The sequence below is a fragment of the Schistocerca cancellata genome, chromosome 7 (genome assembly GCF_023864275.1).
Source record: "Schistocerca cancellata isolate TAMUIC-IGC-003103 chromosome 7, iqSchCanc2.1, whole genome shotgun sequence".
NCBI classification, from domain to species: domain Eukaryota; kingdom Metazoa; phylum Arthropoda; class Insecta; order Orthoptera; family Acrididae; genus Schistocerca; species Schistocerca cancellata.
Window position 1 is genome coordinate 340,857,893 of NC_064632.1, and position 16,952 is coordinate 340,874,844.

At 42.2% G+C, this 16,952-nt stretch overlaps 1 protein-coding gene across 1 annotated transcript in view; it reads right to left on the minus strand.

Annotated features, from left to right (window-relative positions):
• Positions 1-4,151: 4,151 nt before the first annotated feature.
• Positions 4,152-16,952, minus strand: part of LOC126092419 (syntaxin-16) — a 42,313-nt gene continuing 29,512 nt past the window's right edge. The window contains exon 5 of the mRNA XM_049908005.1: positions 4,152-5,082. Coding sequence (XP_049763962.1) covers positions 4,900-5,082 — 183 coding nt within the window. The 3' untranslated portion in view covers positions 4,152-4,899. The remainder of the gene's footprint in view (positions 5,083-16,952) is intronic.

The following is a 16,952-nucleotide window of genomic DNA, read 5'->3' on the forward strand; positions in this document are numbered from 1 at the left end:
TATACTTTCTCTGTTTCTTCAGCTACGGGTTGCAGATATAAAATCTGAATAGTTGTTGTCAGTGTTGGTTTGCTGTTGAATCTGATAACAACCCTATCACCAAACTGTTCACAGTTACTCACTTCCTGCCTTATCTTCCTATTCATAATGAATCCTGCTGCTGATGATGATATTGCCCTATACTCATCTGACCAGAAATCCTTGTCTCCTTTCCTTTTCACATCACTGACCCCTTCTATATCTAGATTGAGCCTTAGAATTTACCTTTTCAGATTTTCTAGTTTCAAACTTCTGACACTCAATGCCACAGCTCACAGGATGTTATCTTTCCACTGGTTAATTATTCTTTTTCTCATGGTCACCTCCCCCTTGGCAGTCCCATCCCAGAGATCCGAATGGGGGAATAGTCTGGGATCTTTTGCCAATGGAGAGATCAGCATGGAATTGTATCAGTTACAGGCCCCATGACCTGTGGAGAAACATTGTAGCTTTAATGCAGTGGTTTCCATTGCCTTCTGCATCCTCATGCTGTTGGTTTTTGTCGATTCTTCTACCTTCAGGGACAAGGAGAGTGCCTGAACCTCTGTCTGCTTCTCTACCCTCTTTGACAAGGATGTTGGCTGAATAAGCATGACATTTTATTGCTGAAAGTCTTTGACTCTCATTGATAATGATTTTTATTAAAAATTTAAGTGGTAATGGAGTTCGAATCAGGGTCTGAGAACATTTTGATTACTAATCAAAGATGCTACCCTAGACCATGGGTGCTCTGAAAGCAGTTTACCATCCAAAATTAATTATGAGGAACTTAAATGCTCAGCATCCAAGCTGGAATAATCTATGTGCTGATGGTCTAGGTAAAACAATAGCTGATGTAATAGACAATGAAAACCTAATAACAATTGATGATAACTCACTGACCAAAATAAAGCAGCCACTAGAAAGGAATAGTATGGTAGACAAATGTTTTGCCACTCCCAGTGTTGCACTGAATCTTACACGAGAGGTTGTTCATGACCCTACTGGTTCGAACCATCTACTTGTAATATCTTCATGTGAACAATGACATGCAAAGGCACAACTGAGTCAAATTATAAATTGAATACACATGAATGACAAGCTGTATGAGATATATGGAAAAAGAGAGAGAGAAAAGAAATGAGAGTAATGGCTGTAATGGAGGACACCATACAAGACTACATCAATTTGTTGCATTTATAGAAGATGCAGCACTATCACTCATCTCTATATATAAACCATACGTGCCGCATGAAAAGAAAACCCTTGTGTGATGGGATGACAACTGCAATTTAACTGCAAAATCTCAAAGGAAAAAAAGATGGGAAGTTTGAAAAAACCTAAATAACTAAATGCTATTATATGTTATTTGGGAAAAGATAAAAATGAGATCTGGAGATAAATTTTATGTTTTGACAAACATCATGGTACAAACAACACACAAAATCTTGGTTTGTCTGGTTTATGCTGATAGCTCTGCAGTTACGTCCAAAGATGAGTGGCATCACTTAAATCAAGCACTTTCATTCTGGTCATATCCAATTCCTGGGCCTGACAATATCCATTATCAGATGTTATATTGTGTGTCGTCTGATGGGCTAAATCACTTATGTAACATCTTGAAAACATTTGGGTGAGCAGACCAGTCTACTGCAAGAGGCATGAATAGTCCTTATGTTGAAAGTCACAGCTAAAGAATTACAACATATCAAACTTCTCCCTTTTGTGAGCTCAGTTCTTTCAGAGGGATGCAGCAAGCTGGATAGATACATAGGAATATTAAGTACAAAGTTGAATGACTATGGATTAGAAACATCTCCAACCAGAATGAAATTTTCACTCTACAGCAGAGTGTGCACTGATATGAAACTTCCTGGCAGATTAAAACTGTGTGCCGGACCGAGACCCGAGTTCAAGTCTCGGTCCAGCACACAGTTTTAATTTTCCAGTAAGTTTCATCTCCAACCACATGCAAGACGTGTCCAGTACATCTTCCCACTACCACTTCTCCAGTCTGCTCATGAGCACTCCTACCCCATAAATCATCTGTGAAAGCAGCCATGTGATATACCAACTATGTTGCAACCACTGTGCTGATTTCTATGTGGGCGTGACAACTAACAAGCTGTCTGTCTGCAGGAATGGCGTGACAACTAACAAGCTGTCTGTCTGCAGGAATGGCCATCGCCAGACTGTGGCCAAGAGGCAGCTGGACCACCCAGGTGCTGAACATGCTGCCCAACACAATGCACTTGACTTTAATGACTGCTTCATACATGTGCTTTCTGGAATTATTCTTACTAATACCAGCTTTACTGAACTGCACAACCTTCGTTTCTGTAACCCCATGATCTAAATCTTCCTCCATCTATACATCCTGTTCCATCTTGCCAATGCATCTACTATTTTGATATTGTCTACTTCTGTCCTATCACCTCTCAACCTCCCCCCCCCCCCTTCCCCAGCAAAGCCTTCCTACACTGCACCTAGCAGCCCTGTCCCTGTTTGCTCCCACAGGCAGCTAGCAATTTTCCTCGAAACCACGCCCCCTCCTTACCTCCACCACTCACCCTAGCAGATTGTTACTCACATCAGACGCAAGTAGGCTCCTGCGCCTGGAGACAGTGGCTAAGTGTGTGTGATTTGTGCTTGTGTGAATTTGGGCATATGCATGCATGTGCGTGTTTGTTTCTTTTCTACTTCAGAGGACGTACTTTGTCCAAAATCTTACATAAATATAATGGCAATCTTTTTCATTGTGACTGTCTGTGCTCAATGCCTCCTCTGTGTAGAGAGTAGCAGTGAGTCCCTACCATATTGTTATTATTCCATCCTGGCCTTTCCACTGCTTGATTTAGTTCTTGGGATGTTATATAGTTGGTTCAATGTGCATTCTTTTCTTTGTAACTTCCACTGTTACATGATGGAGAAAATTTAAGTGCTAAGCCTTTGAAGCTTTAATGTACGTTATGCAGGATTAAACGTTAAATACACTGCTGGCGACTGATATTGCAACACCAGGAAGGATAGCAACTAAAACTTTATTTAATAGCCATGTAAAGTAAAGTAAGTATAATACTCAGGAATAATACTCAATTTAATATGTAGATTTTTTTCCCTTTTTTTGGGGGGGGGGGGGGTGGTGGTATACAAGGTGGAAAATTTTAACAAGCAGTTCTATGAACTCCGACAGCAAAAATTGCCCTACCCAGCCGTGCACTACACAAACTTAGCTGGAATGGCAGATACGAGTACGTCATACCATTATGCTTCAACTCTGTGCTAGGTTTCACCAACTGTAGTGGTTGGTGGGTGATGGTGTGCCCATCTCTCAACAAACCATGACCAGATCTTTTCAATGCGAGAAAGATCTGGATAACATAATGATCACAAAAACCACTGAACACCCTCTGTATCAAAGTAGGTCAATACAGCAGTGGTGACATGTTACCTTGTTGAAAGATAACATCACAAAGTCCTTGAAGATAGAGCACAGCCTTAACATGTCACAAATCCAATGCCCGCAGTCCAAGTTACTGGCTATGCGAACCAAAGGTGATCTTGTAATGAAACCAGTGATACCCATAACATACCAGGCACTGGACCCAAATAGTGGTGACGAATGCAATCTGACAATGTTTATTCTCATCAGAGTCTCCCACATGGATACATTCATCATGTAGCTCTATGCAACATCAGGACTTGTCTAAAAAGATGACATGGTGCTACTTTTGTGTCCAGATATAATGTTGGGCACACCACTCTCCATCCTATTGTCTGTATGGATACTTCTCTTGCTGCAAACAGGGTACATTTGGTACATGGCTGTACGATCCACATCAACACAGGCAGCAATACTAGGTTACAATCCTGTTGCTGTTGAATTCTGACACACACTGTACACACTTCTGCTTCTTACACTACGTATAAATAAATCTTTCCTTATAAACATAGTGTACATGGTATTACTGCTACCTGCTGTATGTAGTAGCACTGAAATGGCAATCATTTTCATACACAAGCATGCCAATTTGACGTCTGCAGCCTTCATGGCACTGCATTTTTAATGCCTTGCAGCGTATAATTTCAATGTATCGCACAAACATGAACATAAAAAGAAATACAACACACTTTTACTGGGTATTATTTTAATTTACTTAATAAAAATAAATATATTTTACAAAAAGAAACTTTTCACTTCCAGATGCTGTTCATATAAATACCGGCTACCATATACAACAAAATTATAATGATGTTTAATAGGCTGCCTCAGCATTGGTTTAGTTGGTGTACGTGAGTACATATTGTAATGCAAAATTCAATTCAATCATGATTAGATAGTATAAACCTTCTACCTTCCTTCTGGGTTTAAAATTTTCAAAGTACAGCAAGTAGATGGTTCGTCAACACAAAAATTATTCAGAAACATTAGCTGCAGTTGTTGACAAGAATCAGTCTAAACAGGAAGAACTATACATGTCAATGCGTCTTTTTATAGCCCACAACTTAGGTGAACAATATACTGAAGGTAGAGACCCCATGTTATTATACTGGACAAATATTTTTGACAGAAACTGTAAACTAATATTTCAACATAATTATATACAGAAATGCATTTTGTCTGGAACTTGTATAAATATTCAACTCATTAAGTGGAAGTTAACTTCCTATGTTGATATTGGTCATTTTTACAGTCTTTTTCAAGCAACATTCACAAAGGACATGGAAAAAAATATGGAATACCGTTGTCAGAAACATAAGGATGACTTGGCTTAATCTGCTTCTGCCGAGGTATGGAATCCTGACAATCATGTACAACCATATGGCTGTTGCACAGCTCCTGGACATTTCCTTCTCTTCAAGCACTGAATACAGACCAGCTCATGATTTGACAACAATTAGCAGTATAATCATCACAAGGGTAATTGCAGCCATAATAATTATACACACAAGTTTTCTGTTCTTCTGCTGATATCTGCTGGCCTTCTGCAGCTGTTGGTAACCCTGATGTACTTCAGCCTGACACTGCTCAATGTTGTAGTCAATCCGGTCCAGAATTGTTCCCTGTTACATGTACAAAAAAAAGTTTGTGCATAGATTTACTTATGATTGGGAGATTCTATCTATGTCAGTACCTTAGAAGAAGGGGGGAAAAATATTAAATGCAGCAGATCATCCATCCAAGTGCACACACATTCATGCACACACTATTTTTATTTTTGCCTTGGAGAATGTACAAGATGGGAACATTAATAATGGCAACCATTTATTTACAATTTACACAAAACAGATACCAATTTCAAAGTTATACTGTCCGTCGTAGTCACCAGCACTGTGTAAAACCCATTCCCAGTGATTCCCACCAGTTGTGCTGATACTTCAAGTGGAGCAGTCTATTGCCCAACAAATCTCTGTAACAGATCTGAAGAGAATGCCATGAAGTGCTTCCTTCAATTTAGGAACTGAGTTGAACTCACAAGGGCTTAAATCCAGAGTGTTGGTTGTACAACATTTCCAGCCCCATCGAGAACAAGTCAGTCACAATTTGTGCCACAACACTGTACTAAAAAGGCATTGAAAATAGTTCAAACCTCCAAATTTTGACCGAGGTTTCCCTCAGTTGTAAGGCAAAGGAAGGACCTGATAACCCCTCCCATTTATTTCCAGTCAGTTCACCTAATATTTGGCTGGAGGAAAAAAAAAAAGGCCTCTATAATGGGCGGGATCTCCAACGGTCTGCTCTATTCCATGCAACCATGCAATAGACAATGGAGGGGGAAATTTTATCAAAATTAATATAATGACCATTTATTTTATTTCAAAGTATTATTTTAATGTATTGAACTGTCCATACACAACACTTTTGTACACAAATGTTTGCCATAGTAAACTATTACAAATAGTGATTATAGACAGCATATGGTGCCATGATCTTTAGCGGTTACATGTTGAGGTGTAAGACAAGCACAAAGGTTCTTATAAATGCTATTAGTCATAATGTCAACAGAAGTTAATATTCGAGACTGGTTTTGTTTTATGTCCAGTTTGATACTGTAGGACATCCTTTTACAGTCCTTGAAATCTTAAGAGTAACATTGGAATGTTTTTTTATGCTTTGTATTCATCTCTTGGTCTCCCTCTATGATTTTTACCCTCCACGCTGCCCTCCAATGCTAAATTTGTGATCCCTTGACCTACATCTACATGACTACTCTGCAATTCACATTTAAGTGCTTGGCAGATGGTTCATTGACCCACAATCATACTATCTCTCTACCATTCCACTCCCGAACAGCGCACGGGAAAAACAAACACCTAAACCTTTCTGTTCGAGCTTTGATTTCTCTTATTTTATTTTGATGATCATTCCTACCTATGTAGGTTGGGCTCAACAAAATATTTTCGCATTCGGAAGAGAAAGTTGGTGACTGAAATTTCGTAACTAGATCTCACCGCGACCAAAAACGTCTTTGCTTTAATGACTTCCATCCCAACTCACGTACCATATCTGCCACGCTCTCTCCCCTATTACGTGATAATACAAAACGAGCTGCCCTTTTTTGTACCCTTTCGATGTCCTCCGTCAATCCCACCTGGTAAGGATCCCACACCGCGCAGCAATATTCTAACACAGGACGAACGAGTGTAGTGTAAGCTGTCTCTTTAGTGGACTTGTTGCATCTTCTAAGTGCCCTGCCAATGAAACGCAACCTTTGGCTCGCCTTCCCCACAATATTATCTATGTGGTCTTTCCAACTGAAGTTGTTCGTAATGTTAACACCCAGGTACTTAGTTGAATTGACAGCCTTGAGAATTGTACTATTTATCGAGTAATCGAATTCCAACGGATTTCTTTTGGAACTCATGTGGATCACCTCACACTTTTCGTTATTTAACGTCAACTGCCACCTGCCACACCATACAGCAATCTTTTCTAAATTGCTTTGCAACTGATACTGATCTTTGGATGACATTACTAGACGGTAAATTACAGCATCATCTGCGAACAATCTAAGAGAACTGCTCAGATTGTCACCCAGGTCATTTATATAGATCAGGAACAGCAGAGGTCCCAGGACACTTCCCTGGGGAACACCTGATATCACTTCAGTTTTACTCGATGATTTGCCGTCTATTACTACGAACTGCGACCTTCCTGACAGGAAATCACGAATCCAGTCGCACAACTGAGACAATACCCCATAGGCCCGCAGCTTGATTAGAAGTCTCTTGTGAGGAACGGTGTCAAAATCTTTCTAGAAATACGGAATCAACTTGAGATCCCCTGTTGATAGCGGCCATTACTTCGTGTGAATAAAGAGCTAGCTGCGTTGCACAAGAACGATGTTTTCTGAAACCATGCTGATTACGTATCAATAGATCGTTCCCTTCGAGGTGATTCATAATGTTTGAATACAGTATATACTCCAAAACCCTACTGCAAACCGACGTCAATGAAATAGGTCTGTAGTTCGATGGATTACTCCTACTACCCTTCTTAAAAACTGGGGCGACCTGCGCAATTTTCCAATCTGTAGGTACAGATCTATCGGGGAGTGAGCGGTTGTATATGATTGCTAAGTAGGGAGCTATTGTATCAGCGTAATCTGAAAGGAACCTAATCGGTATACAATCTGGACCTGAAGACTTGCCCGTATCAAGCGATTTGAGTTGCTTCGCAAGCCCTAAGGTATCTACTTCTAAGAAACTCATGCTAGCAGCTGTTCGCGTTTCAAATTCTGGAATATTCCATTCGTCTTCCCTGGTGAAGGAATTTCGGAAAACTGTGTGCAATAACTCTGCTTTAGCGGCACAGTCGTCGGTAACAGTACCATGCCTCAGAACATGTCCTACCAACCGGTCCCTTCTTCTTGTCAGATGAGACGTAGTTTATAAAATACTGACTATATATTGAAAGATGATGAGACTTACCAAACAAAAGCGCTGGCAGGTCGATAGACACACAAACAAACACAAACATACACACAAAATTCTAGCTTTCGCAACCAACGGTTGCCTCGTCAGGAAAGAGGGAAGGAGAAGGAAAGACAAAAGGATATGGGTTTTAAGGGAGAGGGTAAGGAGTCTTCCAATCCCGGGAGTGGAAAGACTTACCTTAGGGGGAAAAAAGGACAGGTATACACTTGCACACACACACATATCCATTACACATACACAGACACAAGCAGACACAAGCAGACATTTGTAAAGGCAAAGAGTTTGGGCAGAGATGTCAGTCGGGACGGAAGTACAGAGGCAAAGATGATGTTGAAAGACAGGTGAGGTATGAGCGGTGGCAGATTGAAATTAGAAATTAGCGGAGATTGAGGCCTGGCGGATAGCGAGAAGAGAGGATATGCTGAAGGGCAAGTTCCCATCTCCGGAGTTCTGACAGGTTGGTGTTAGTGGGAAGTATCCAGATAACCCGGACGGTGTAACACTGTGCCAAGATGTGCTGGCCGTGCACCAAGGCATGTTTAGCCACAGGGTGATCCTCATTACCAACAAACACTGTCTGCCTGTGTCCATTCATGCGAATGGACAGTTTGTTGCTGGTCATTCCCACATAGAACGCATCACAGTGTAGGCCACAGTGTAGGCAGGTCAGTTGGTAAATCACATGGGTGCTTTCACACGTGGCTCTGCCTTTGATCGTGTACACCTTCCGGGTTACAGGACTGGAATACGTGGTGGTGGGAGGGTGCATGGGACAGGTTTTACACCGGGGCGGTTACAGGGGTAGGAGCCAGAGGGTAGGGAAGGTGGTTTGGGGATTTCATAGGGATGAACTAAGAGGTTACGAAGGTTAGGTGGACGGCGGAAAGACACTCTTGGTGGAGTGGGGAGGATTTCATGAAGGATGGATCTCATTTCAGGGCAGGATTTGAGGAAGTCGTATCCCTGCTGGAGAGCCACATTCAGAATCTGATCCAGTCCCGGAAAGTATCCTGTCACAAGTGGAGCACTTTTGGGGTTCTTCTGTGGAAGGTTCCGGGTTTGAGGAGATGAGGAAGTGGCTCTGGTTATTTGCTTCTGTACCAGGTCGGGAGGGTAGTTACGGGATGCAAAAGCTGTTTTCAGGTTGTTGGTGTAATGGTTCAAGGATTCCGGACTGGAGCAGATTCGTTTGCCACTAAGACCTAGGCTGTAGGGAAGGGACCGTTTGATGTGGAATGGGTGGCAGCTGTCATAATGGAGGTACTGTTGCTTGTTGGTGGGTTTGATGTGGACGGACGTGTGAAGCTGGCCATTGGACAGGTGGAGGTCAACGTCAAGGAAAGTGGCATGGGATTTAGAGTCGGACCAGGTGAATCTGATGGAACCAAAGGAGTTGAGGTTGGAGAGGAAATTCTGGAGTTCTTCTTCACTGTGAGTCCAGATCATGAAAATGTCATCAATAAATCTGTACCAAACTTTGGGTTGGCAGGCCTGGGTAACCAAGAAGGCTTCCTCTAAGTGACCCATGAATAGGTTGGCGTACGAGGGGGCCATCCTGGTACCCATGGCTGTTCCCTTTAATTGTTGGTATGTCTGGCCTTCAAAAGTGAAGAAGTTGTGGGTCAGGATGAAGCTGGCTAAGGTAATGAGGTTTTAGGTAGGGCGGCAGGTGATCGGCGTGAAAGGAAGTGCTCCATCGCAGCGAGGCCCTGGACATGCGGAATATTTGTGTATAAGGAAGTGGCATCAATGGTTACAAGGATGGTTTCCGGGGGTAACAGACTGGGTAGGGATTCCAGGCGTTAGAGAAAGTGGTTGGTGTCTTTGATGAAGGATGGGAGACTGCATGTAATGGGTTGAAGGTGTTGATCTACGTAGGCAGAGATGCGTTCTGTGGGGGCTTGGTAACCAGCTACAATGGGACGGCCGGGATGATTGGGTTTGTGAATTTTGGGAAGAAGGTAGAAGGTAGGGGTGCGGGGTGTCGGTGGGGTCAGGAGGTTGATGGAGTCAGGTGAAAGGTTTTGTAGGGGGCCTAAGGTTCTGAGGATTCCTTGAAGCTCCGCCTGGACATCAGGAATGGGATTACCATGGCAAACTTTGTAAGTAGTGTTGTCTGAAAGCTGACGCAGTCCCTCAGCCACATACTCCCGACGATCAAGTACCACAGTCGTGGAACCCTTGTCCGCCGGAAGAATGACGATGGATTGGTCAGCCTTCAGATCACGGAGAGCCTGGGCTTCAGCAGTGGTGATGTTGGGAGTAGGATTAAGGTTTTTTAAGAAGGATTGAGAGGCAAGGCTGGAAGTCAGAAATTCCTGGAAGGTTAGGAGAGGGTGATTTTGAGGAAGAGGAGGTGGGTCCCACTGTGACGGAGGACGGAACTGTTCCAGGCAGGGTTCAATTTGGATAGTATCTTGGGGAGTTGGATCATTATGAGTAGGATTAGGATCATTTTTCTTCGTGGCAAAGTGATATTTCCAGCAGAGAGTACGGGTGTAGGACAGTAAATCTTTGACAAGGGCTGTTTGGTTAAATCTGGGAGTGGGGCTGAAGGTGAGGCCTTTGGATAGGACAGAGGTTTCGGATTGGGAGAGAGGTTTGGAGGAGAGGTTAACTACTGAATTGGGGTGTTGCGGTTCCAGATTGTGTTGATTGGAATTTTGAGGTTTTGGAGGGAGTGGAGCTGGAAGTGGGAGATTGAGTAGATGGGAGAGACTGGGTTTGTGTGCAATGAGAGGAGGTTGAGGTTTGCTGGAAAGGTTGTGAAGGGTGAGTGAGTTGCCTTTCCGGAGGTGGGAAACCAGGAGATTGGATAGTTTTTTAAGGTGGAGGGTGGCATGCTGTTCTAATTTGCGGTTGGCCTGTAGGAGGATGCTCTGAACAACCGGTGTGGATGTAGGAGAGGAAAGATTGAGGACTTTTATTAGGGACAGGAGTTGATGGGTGTGTTGATTGGCTGAGTGGATGTGTAGGTGAAGGATTAGGTGGGTGAGGGCAATGGATTGTTCGGTTTGGAACTGGTATAGGGACTGATGGCCCCAAGATACTATCCAAATTGAACCCTGCCTGGAACAGTTCCGTCCTCCGTCACAGCGGGACCCACCTCCTCTTCCTCAAAATCACCCTCTCCTAACCTTCCAGGAATTTCTGACTTCCAGCCTTGCCTCTCAATCCTTCTTAAAAAACCTTAATCCTACTCCCAACATCACCACTGCTGAAGCCCAGGCTCTCCGTGATCTGAAGGCTGACCAATCCATCGTCATTCTTCCGGCGGACAAGGGTTCCACGACTGTGGTACTTGATCGTCGGGAGTATGTGGCTGAGGGACTGCGTCAGCTTTCAGACAACACTACTTACAAAGTTTGCCATGGTAATCCCATTCCTGATGTCCAGGCGGAGCTTCAAGGAATCCTCAGAACCTTAGGCCCCCTACAAAACCTTTCACCTGACTCCATCAACCTCCTGACCCCACCAACACCCCGCACCCCTACCTTCTACCTTCTTCCCAAAATTCACAAATCCAATCATCCCGGCCGTCCCATTGTAGCTGGTTACCAAGCCCCCACAGAACGCATCTCTGCCTACGTAGATCAACACCTTCAACCCATTACATGCAGTCTCCCATCCTTCATCAAAGACACCAACCACTTTCTCTAACGCCTGGAATCCCTACCCAGTCTGTTACCCCCGGAAACCATCCTTGTAACCATTGATGCCACTTCCTTATACACAAATATTCCGCATGTCCAGGGCCTCGCTGCGATGGAGCACTTCCTTTCACGCCGATCACCTGCCGCCCTACCTAAAACCTCATTACCTTAGCCAGCTTCATCCTGACCCACAACTACTTCACTTTTGAAGGCCAGACATACCAACAATTAAAGGAAACAGCCATGGGTACCAGGATGGCCCCCTCGTACGCCAACCTATTCATGGGTCGCTTAGAGGAAGCCTTCTTGGTTACCCAGGCCTGCCAACCCAAAGTTTGGTACAGATTTATTGATGACATTTTCATGATCTGGACTCACAGTGAAGAAGAACTCCAGAATTTCCTCTCCAACCTCAACTCCTTTGGTTCCATCAGATTCACCTGGTCCGACTCTAAATCCCATGCCACTTTCCTTGACGTTGACCTCCACCTGTCCAATGGCCAGCTTCACACGTCCATCCACATCAAACCCACCAACAAGCAACAGTACCTCCATTATGACAGCTGCCACCCATTCCACATCAAACGGTCCCTTCCCTACAGCCTAGGTCTTAGTGGCAAACGAATCTGCTCCAGTCCGGTATCCTTGAACCATTACACCAACAACCTGAAAACAGCTTTTGCATCCCGTAACTACCCTCCCGACCTGGTACAGAAGCAAATAACCAGAGCCACTTCCTCATCTCCTCAAACCCGGAACCTTCCACAGAAGAACCCCAAAAGTGCTCCACTTGTGACAGGATACTTTCCGGGACTGGATCAGATTCTGAATGTGGCTCTCCAGCAGGGATACGACTTCCTCAAATCCTGCCCTGAAATGAGATCCATCCTTCATGAAATCCTCCCCACTCCACCAAGAGTGTCTTTCCGCCGTCCACCTAACCTTCGTAACCTCTTAGTTCATCCCTATGAAATCCCCAAACCACCTTCCCTACCCTCTGGCTCCTACCCCTGTAACCGCCCCGGTGTAAAACCTGTCCCATGCACCCTCCCACCACCACGTATTCCAGTCCTGTAACCCGGAAGGTGTACACGATCAAAGGCAGAGCCACGTGTGAAAGCACCCATGTGATTTACCAACTGACCTGCCTACACTGTGATGCGTTCTATGTGGGAATGACCAGCAACAAACTGTCCATTCGCATGAATGGACACAGGCAGACAGTGTTTGTTGGTAATGAGGATCACCCTGTGGCTAAACATGCCTTGGTGCACGGCCAGCACATCTTGGCACAGTGTTACACCGTCCGGGTTATCTGGATACTTCCCACTAACACCAACCTGTCAGAACTCCGGAGATGGGAACTTGCCCTTCAGCATATCCTCTCTTCTCGCTATCCGCCAGGCCTCAATCTCCGCTAATTTCTAATTTCAATCTGCCACCGCTCATACCTCACCTGTCTTTCAACATCATCTTTGCCTCTGTACTTCCGTCCCGACTGACATCTCTGCCCAAACTCTTTGCCTTTACAAATGTCTGCTTGTGTCTGTGTATGTGTAATGGATATGTGTGTGTGTGTGCAAGTGTATACCTGTCCTTTTTTCCCCCTAAGGTAAGTCTTTCCACTCCCGGGATTGGAAGACTCCTTACCCTCTCCCTTAAAACCCATATCCTTTTGTCTTTCCTTCTCCTTCCCTCTTTCCTGACGAGGCAACTGTTGGTTGCAAAAGCTAGAATTTTGTGTGTATGTTTGTGTTTGTTTGTGTGTCTATCGACCTGCCAGCGCTTTTGTTTGGTAAGTCTCATCATCTTTCTTTTTAAATATATTTTTCCCACGTGGAATGTTTCCCTCTATTATATTCATGACTATATATTGAGTACAATTTGTTATAAACTGACGGCTGTGTCATGATCGGGAATGTCATGCCCACAATTAAATATCATATTCCATCACTCAGACATTTATCTAGAACAACATTATATCTTCCTATTTCAAATAGGAGCCTCCTAGCTATTTGGAAAGCAAGCCTGTGACTGATATCTGAATGTGAAAACAAGGATAATTATTTGTATGTGATTCAAAGCTATACTGGGGATTTCAGGGTAGCAATATTGACTATTCTTGGCACAACCGAAAGAGTGAAATGACCAGAAATCTTAATAATGAAGTCCATCCACTGTCCTTCTGAGCTGTACTTAATTTGCCATTGTACATTGTGCAGTACTGTCATCATCACGCCTTCAAGCCCTGCACCGTGATGTCAATATGCCAGAAACATCTCTGGGAGCTTACAGTGCATTCTTAACTGAAATTTGCGAAGTTGCGGTAGAACATATAAAGAATAGATGTGAATTTCACCGAGTGCTGTAGTATATTACATGCTTCCATTAAAAACATGAAATCTTACATTGGAATCTGTTTGTTAATGTGTGTTAAGTAGCTACTGCTAAACTATTTACTTACGAGAGGACCATTAGACCTGTTGATCACGGATTTTGACAAGTTTTAGATTTGTAGAGGGACCTGAATACCTGGCTGGCAAGCTTTTAATGCAATGGCCTTTAGTTACCAAGAAAATCAACACTGAAGTTTTCTACACAATGTATCTATAATGTTAATCATATCTCAGCCAAGTGAGCTGCTGCTAAGGTTCACGGCTACCATGTTAGTTACAGTATGTACTCAAATCCTGCCCACCTACTCTTCTTCTTCTTTTTCAATTTCACCATACAAAATATCATTAAAAACTGTATGTCAAGCAAAATTATTCAAAAACAGCCATTTTCACTATTGTAATTCCATTAATAAATGGCTCATTACAGCAAACTTTCTGAAATGTATATTCCGTTTGTTACAGAATAGATTACAGAATCATCTTATTCCCTATTGTTTGCATCACTTGGTGTGCTAGAACAGAATTCTGGGTGGTATTTGTCACAGAATCCAACAAATCACAAATTCATAGAGCACCAAGAATATATAATTGAAGCTATTGCCTTGCAAGCACACAGATTTTTCAGAAGCAATGTTGGAAAACATAAATCATTTAAATCAAAAAGATTTTTCTTTCCTCAATCAACTTTGATGAAACAACGCATTGATCATTCCTGTGAAACAGGTACACTAAACTGATGCAGAATTAAAGAATGTATTTTAATGGAATCTTCACTCGAAGTGATTTCTCTAGTAGTCTTTAGCACATCTGGAGCATTTTGAATATTTTATGTGAAAATTTTAACCACCCTACTGCTGGCAAAGTGGGAATACATTTCTGTGGGTTCATTTTTATGGTGCAGGTACATGTTTCTCTTTCATCTGCAATTATCTGGACAGTTTGCCCTCCCCACAAATCAATAAGGTAAAGGAATTTTTCCTTGGCCCACATATGGAAGAATGACAGATTTAAGGGGAGTTGAAATGCCCTATCTCAACAATGTTCAATTTAGTGACTTGGTTTTCCTGTATTTCAGGAACCACTATAGCCACTGACATTACACTTTTACAGGACATTAAACTGTATGTTCTGAGTCTACTGAACAACAATAACGGCATTTCAGCCATTGCTTTCAGAAATACAATGTTTTAATTACATGGTTAAAATTTTGTGAACTTTTTTGTCTGTTATTCTAAATAATTTAAATTGTACACAACATTAAGTTCTTCTTTTATTTCTGTAGACTCAGGATATGTATGTTATTACTACCTGAAAATTTCAATACCCTACTTGAAATGATTTCTGAGATTTAGGGAAAAATGCAACAGAAAATGTAAATTTTAAGGAATGGCATCTAAAGTTTCAAAAGACTGTAACTCACTTAATATATGCTTAATTTTTTTAAATTTTTAGTCACTCAGAAGTATCCTGCACCATACTGTATATTGTCCTCTTGATCTTTTCCCCAGTTTTTTCTTCCTTTGTTCTTTCTGGGCTCCTTGGTGGCCAATTGTGCTGTATACTCTGATTTATCAATGCAAACCTTGTCCATCTGTTCAAGTTCTCTGATGCAGTTTGCTCCATGTGCTGTAGCATTTTCACCCTACCAATGTTGCAATCATCAAAAGCAATAACAGCATCACTGACCCCCTCACTTCAGTGTATTCATTCCAACAAAAACATCTTTTGGTAAGAAGCAAGTCCATGTAAGATTACTGAATGACTCATTGGGATTTTGAGTCTGACCATGCAGACACTTCTTCAGTAATTCAGGATTTGCCAGGTCTCTGTAAATAGGTTTTATGATATCCATGACTGCTGTTGGAATGGAATATTTATGGCTGTATGAACTGTTTGAGTACTGGGCACTGCAGTAATTGCACCATGAATCTGGCCCAGGAGCACAAAGGTGGTGTACTGGATTTTCATCAGTTGACAGTCTGTGGAAGAAGGTAGCCCATACTGTCTGCTTCATTTTCAACAAATCCTCAGTATTATTACTAATGGTTAACCCATAATGCTGCTGTAGTTCATCAATCATTTTGTCTGTCAGCCTGCTTATTATGGTTTTACCATCAGAAATTTCTTGTCTCCCAAACTTTGTTTCAACTTCCTCAACCTGGTGCCCATCCTCTTCTGGACAGGACCAACACTACACAGAAATCCACAGCCTTCTATATAAAAAGGATATAAATCTTTGTACAGCACTTAAGTGAAATTCTCTGATTTCATGCATGTCACAATTAAATTTTTAAATTCATAAGTCAACTTGTCAACTCTTTTTTTGAACAATCTGACCAAATTTCCCTTATGGTTCCTGTGTACGTAAGGAAACACAAGGGGTTATCTTTCCTGGGGCAGTTACAGTATACTCTGCTGTGAAGAAAATAATTGAGTTCAACATTAAGGATGAGTACTTTTGTCTGAGCCTGGAATTCTTCTACAGCTGTTAATGCAATGATTGATTTATTAAGAAAATTACTATGACGAAATACTTTTGCTTGACATAACTATTTTATGATGGAGAAAATAAAAACAAAATAATATAAAAACAAAGTGCGTGAGCAGGATTTGAACACATTGTTCCAACTCAGTAGTCATGAATTGCAGCCACTGCACTACACTCGCTTGGTCAAAACATAGCTAATGTTTACAGGTATAGAAGGTACGCAAAAATCTTCAACATCAATTTTCTTGGAAACTAGGAGATACCACATGAAAAATTGCTAGTTAGATACTCAGGACAGGTCTCTCTGCAACATACTTGAGAGACATTGAAATGCTTGATTAACAATTCTGATAGTTTCCTTGTTAGAAGCAAGGATAGAGAATACAAGTACACAGTTATCTGAAAGGCAAGGCCAAACATACTATGACGGCTTCCTGAAAACTACTACATCTGATTTTT